The sequence below is a fragment of the Rhinoderma darwinii genome, chromosome 7 (genome assembly GCF_050947455.1).
Source record: "Rhinoderma darwinii isolate aRhiDar2 chromosome 7, aRhiDar2.hap1, whole genome shotgun sequence".
Lineage (NCBI taxonomy): Eukaryota > Metazoa > Chordata > Amphibia > Anura > Rhinodermatidae > Rhinoderma > Rhinoderma darwinii.
In genome coordinates, this window is record NC_134693.1 from 11,596,363 (window position 1) to 11,602,362 (window position 6,000).

The window sequence follows — 6,000 nt, forward strand, 5'->3', positions numbered from 1 at the left end:
AAACCGATTTTTATTCACTGAAAGTAAACATTAAAGGGTTCCTATTGAATGCCAGCAAGCAGAGATCTTGAAAAACTTGAGGAATTGACACAGAAAGCATATTTACAAAGAATAACATTTATGTGTTGAAACCTGAATGCCTTTTAAACAATTTGTCTGTGTGGTCCTTACTCTACCCAGGGGTCATGGTGCTATTGCAACCGATGGGGTATATTCACGCGGTACGGTCAAATATCTGTATATTGCCACGAAATTTCGGGAAAATTGCACTTTATTTTGCAGAATTACGGCAAAACCACGGCAATAAAAAGGACTGGTTTAGATCCGACCCGTAAAGCTCGTATGTTGGGACCTCTTACGTCCCTCTCCGTCTTTTCTGTAACTTCCAGGAATTTTGCCGAACTGCAGCCCCCTGAGCTGTAAACAGATCACAAACAGATGTCACTAATCGCAAACATGTTACCTGCGTTATTCTCCGGGCGCGGGGCTGGTTCTTATAATGTTCTGCGGGGCTGATATTAGGGGTTGGAGGTAAAACATATTAAATGACAATAATTAAAATGATCGTTAGATTACAGATCCTGAGCAGTTTCTTACCAGGAGTATGTAATGAGGGTTTATGTTTATGTAATGTGACCCTCAGCTGGAATCTAAAGGTCCTTTTACGCCGGCCCATTTTGGCCATGTAAATGAGCGCCAATCAACGAGACGGCTCATCGATCGGCGCTCGTTCATTGGCTGATCGTTGCCCTGGTTACACAGGGCAATTATTCTGTGAACGCTCGTTTGCCCAATACTTGGCCAGTGTAAGGGCTAGTTCACACAAAGTACTTTGGAGCTGTTTTTGATGCAGAAACCGCGCCAAAAATGCCAGAAATCGCCTCACATTGATTTCAATGGGAGGCAGAGACGTTTTTTCCCGTGAGCGGTTAAAAAAACGCTCACGGGAAAAAGAAGCGGCATGCCCTTTCTTCTGGCGTTTCCGTCTCTGACCTCCCATTGATATCAATGGGAGGCAGAGATCGTGTTTTTCACTGTGTTTTTTTTGTCCGCTGCGCTCAATGGTTGCGGGCAAAAAACGCTGCGAATAACGCGGCAAATGTTCTGCCGGCAGATCAACATCTGCCTCAAAATTCCTGAAGGAATTTTGAAGCAGATTTTTCCACCTGCAAAAAACTCAGTGTGAACAGGACCTTTAAAGGGCCTTTAGACTCCTAACAAGAGGACCTATTGCCGATCCAGCTCCCCTGTGACATCACTGTGACATCACGCAGCATTATGGGAATTCAAATGCATGAACTAACGTGTTGTCTTTCCATCTGCAGGTATCTCAACACATCATGGCTGTCAACGAGAAGCAAGAGTGGGTTTATAACTGTGCGCAGAACGTCCTGTCATAGAGCGGACCGACCCACGGATGGAATTTGCTTGCCTGTTTTTACGAAAAAATTATATTTTTATTGCCAAAGATTTTCATTCAATAAAAAAGTGCCAAATTTTCCTTATATAGTGTTTAAAAATATTTATTTTGCCAGAATTGCAGCAGCCAATTAAAAACGTTATTCTACTTAACCAAATTAGAGAATTAGCCAAAACTTACATTAAAGGGGAACTCCAGCAGCCAGACAACCTCGCCAACATAACAATGTTCTTCTATTTTCCCTTCTAGTCTTTTAGAATAGAATAATCCAGCTTCTGTTTGCCATCTTCATTGTAGAGATCACTGTCTGCAGGCAGTATAGCTGATAACTACATGTCCCATGATGCTTTGCCCAGATGTCACATTTGGAGGTGTGGCCAGGTAACACAGAGGGTAAAGTTATAGAAGTCATTCCACATTGACAGCAGGATGCTGGAGAGCCACAAATGCCGGTCTAAGGCACAGGAGAGGCTGAGGCTGTGCTCTATGCAGCAGCACGCAGCATGTCACAGGCAGAGAGCAAATCTCCAGCCCACGACAGAGATGATTGGTTGGTAGTAGCCTTATATCATCTATAGGAAAGAATACACAGGGCTATTATGCAGATTTGCAATCGGTCAGAATTCATCCAATTTTGAGGCAGATTTTGAACTGCCTGCACTTTTTTTTCTGTGTGTGTTTTGTGGCGTTATTCGCCCACGGACGAAAAACGCAGTGAAAAATGCTTGGAAACGAGCACCGTGGCAAGAAAGGACATAGTGCTTTTTTTTTCCCTGCGAGAGGCCAAAAACACCTCTGCCTCTCATTGAAATCAATAAGTGGGCGATTTCTGGCTTTTTTAGGCCTCTGATTCCGACGTGATTGACGTGTCAAAATCAGCGCCGAAAAACTGTGTGAACTGGGCTTTATATTGCCGTATCTTTAAAAGGATGAAGAAGTAGATAACGAAATGTATTGCACGCTAAAAAGACTAAGGGTTTCTCCGTGGCCAAGATTTATACCATATTGACCATATATATGGCGTACATTTCTCATTGGTGGGGGTCCTGCTCACTTAGTTGCTATGTTTACGTAACTTCCATTTACAATAAGGCCGAGTTCACACGGGGCGGATATGCTGCGTAAAAGCACGCAAGGTGATCCACTCTGTACATCGCAGGGAATTCTGGGCAAAAAACTGCACCAAACTGTGGGAAACTTATCAGGCCGGCCTCCTGGGATGACGGTTCATCCTGTGATTGGCTGTCGTGACGGTCACATGGGATAAAGCGTCATCCCAGGGGGCCGGCCCTATGATGTCATCCAGGCCGGCCTCTTTGGATTGACGTTTCATCCCATGTGAGCGCCGCTACAGCCTGTGATTGGCTGCAGCTGTCACAAGGGATGAAACGTCATCCCAGTAGGCCGCGTTGGAGGGAGGAACACAGACTTTTGGGTAAGTATAAGATTTATTTTTTTCTGAGTTGCGGTTCCTGTGGGGGAATCGCTGCGAACCTGCCGCAAAAAATGCGACATCTGCTATTTGTTGTGGGATTTACCTCCCCATTGTATTCAATAGGGAAAACCCGCAACAAATAAACAGCGTTTACGCAAATACAATTGATCTGCTGCGGATTAAAAAAAAACACAGCAGGTCAATTTCTGGGCATTTTTTCCGGTCAGTATTTACGCAGCGTGTGGAGGAGATTTGATTTATCTCATCCGTTTTGCTGCGTATTTTCCACAACAAATTCCGTTGCGGATATTCTGCAGTATTTACGCAACGTGTGAACTGACCCTAATGGATGGAGACTTCTGTATGGACACCTCCAAGCCAGGAACGGGACCAGGCACCCTCGTTCTCATCTTTTATGCGGGTCTCCGCAATCTTAACCCTCTGTCAGACATTTTGGCTATAACGATATAATTGTAAAGCCCCTTTAATGTCAGTTGTGATTATAGATGCGGAGGTCCGTTTTTTTTCACGTGCCATCGTGTTCGTCTCGCTTTGGTCATATACGGCAGCACTGATAGGGGGACCGTTTGGTAAAACATAATAAAATCATGATGATTAGGTGTGAATTCTGTGTATTGTCCGTCTGAAGCTGGACCCGTTTTCTGAGCGCACCAATCAGCTGACTGCAGCTTTCCCCAGAAAAAAATCAGCTGCATGCTGGGAGTCTGTTATAAGACAACCCCTTTAAAGTTGTCCTCTACCTTAATTTATTCATACAAAAATCTGATTAATATGGCAGAAAAAAGTTGCTCTCCAACCAGTCTGATATAAATGACTCAAAGCTGGATTGTCCATGTACTGCCAGAAGCGAAGAGGAAAAGTCCCACCATTTCCCATCTCAGGCTGTCGTGTTAATTAGGTTTGATTTAAAAAAAAAGACATTTCATGTGGAGGACCTCTTTAAAGTCATTGTCTAATTTAGAAAACCCCATTGTCATACCCCCTATTGGGGAATTGTGAGATAATAGAGGGGGGTCCTCTGTTCAGGATCCTCATCTCTTGGTCAGAGTGGAGAGCGGTTACATAGAGCGTCTCTGTCTCTCTGGAGGACCTGTCCTGTCCTGCATTACACAGACAACACATTGATATGAATGTACACTGTGTAATGCCCCATTTCTCCTGTGGTGGCGCTGCAGGGAAACAACACTCACTGCCAGGTTTCCCCACAGATTACAGCTGATCGCTGGAGGTCCCCGCAAAATCCCTTCTAACAAGTAGTGATTGTCCAAAGCGGAGAAACTATTTAAAACTGGTGAAGAGCATTTGGTGGAATTTCTTTGTTCGGAAAAATCCTGTGCACATATAATAAAATATATATATTGTTTAAATAATGAAATAGTGTCGCACCATCATTGGAAGGGGAGGAGATGTGAAAAGTTGAGCAAAAATGGTCAACCCGATCTTTCACTTGTATATAACATTGCAGCTCTAGGTGATAATGTGACCCTGAACTCCGCTGTAATACGGGGTCACTCATTAGGATTCACAAGCTGGGGAACATTGGGTTAAACCCATATTATTTGCTTAACCTTCTGTAAGGGCACAGCCAGTCGGAGTGCTGCTATTTTTGCCGCCGGTGACCCTCGCCCTCTGTGTGTAATAGTATCCCCCCTCGATAAATGTCAGCTGTGCAATGGGAGATCTGGAGGAGGCCCCCGCCTCACCTACAAATCACAAACATCACGCCGTGAGGGACATTTCAATTCTACGGCTCCGTCGTGTCGAAAATGTGAAAATCCTTACACAGCAAATACAAGCAGCGTCAGACAACAAAGGTCGTGGAGCCGCGCCATTACCAAGAACTGCATGAAAACTGCGGAGAAACTATGGGGCATATCCACTAATACTGGTGTCACGTGGGCCACGTCCATCGACACTGTGCAGGCCGATTGAGGAAAACTTCACAGCCACGGGGCCGTAACAGGCCGCACCTATGGCGGAAATGTTCTGAAGACTAGACCCTGTTCACGTCGCGTCACAGCCTCCTGTCGGAGGTATACATCAAGAATATATCCCAATGTATACCACCGATGGAAGGCTCATGTATGCTACCGTATAGGTGGAAGTTACAGCCTACGTCGCCCTCAGGGTATGCTCACATGGCTGTTTCGGGCCGGAAAATCGGAAGCAGGACGCCTCCAAACATCTTCCCATTGATTTCAATGGTAAAAACGGTGTTCTGTTCCGTTGCCTTGAAAACAGCTCCGTATTTTGAGACGTTTTTTATTTTGTGTGGGCACATACCCTCAGGGTCCTATTGTAAAAAAAAAAAAAAAAAAATGACACCATGCAGTATATGAGGTGCTGTTTTTATTAGTTCCCTGACGGATGCTGAGGGCGGGTTCCCACAGGTCGGATACGCTGCGTAAAACGTGCGTTTTAATGGTGACCTGTCCCTATTTACCCTCCGGTCACGGCTTACCTGGATGACGCTGCAGCCCATGTGACCGCTGCAGCATGTGATTGGCTGCAGCGGTCACATGGGATAAAACATCAGCCCAGGAGGCCGGACTTGAGGAAGAAGCAGTAAGTGCTGTGAAAGTATCATTTTTAATTTTTTTTTAGTTGCGATTTTTTGTGGCGGAATCGTCGTGATTCCGCCACAGAAGTCCCAACACTTGGCTTTCTGTTCTGGGTTTTGCATCCCCATTGAATTCTATAAGGAAAACCTGCAACAGAAAAGAATGAAAACGCAGCATAAATTGACACACTGTGGATTTAGTGAGTAGCTGAACGTTTGACAAACTGTCATAGTGACAGGTCAGAAGTTTTGATTGGTGGGGGTCCGAGCACTGAGACCCCCACCAATCGCTAGAACGAAGCAGCAGAAGACCTCGTGTGAGCGCTCGGCCGCTTCGTGTCTGTTCGGCTTTTTTCCGGAAATAAATGTATCGGTGTACGGACTCAATAGAAAGCCTATGAGCCCATTCTCCGATACATCGGCTTTCCGGAAAAAGCCGAACAGACACGAAGCGGCTCAGCGCTCACACGAGGTCTTCTGCTGCTTCGTTCTAGCGATTGGTGGGGGTCTCAGTGCTCGGACCCTCAGCGATCCAATCTTCTGACATGTCATTTTGCCGCTACT

General features: G+C 45.4%; 1 protein-coding gene across 3 annotated transcripts in view; it reads left to right on the plus strand.

Annotated features, from left to right (window-relative positions):
- The window catches only part of EFCAB7 (EF-hand calcium binding domain 7), a 52,018-nt gene extending 50,513 nt beyond the window's left edge, over positions 1-1,505 (plus strand). For all 3 annotated transcript variants that reach the window (XM_075832755.1, XM_075832757.1, XM_075832756.1), the window contains exon 14: positions 1,326-1,505. In XM_075832755.1, coding sequence (XP_075688870.1) covers positions 1,326-1,400 — 75 coding nt within the window. In that variant the 3' untranslated portion in view covers positions 1,401-1,505. The remainder of the gene's footprint in view (positions 1-1,325) is intronic.
- Positions 1,506-6,000: the final 4,495 nt, after the last annotated feature.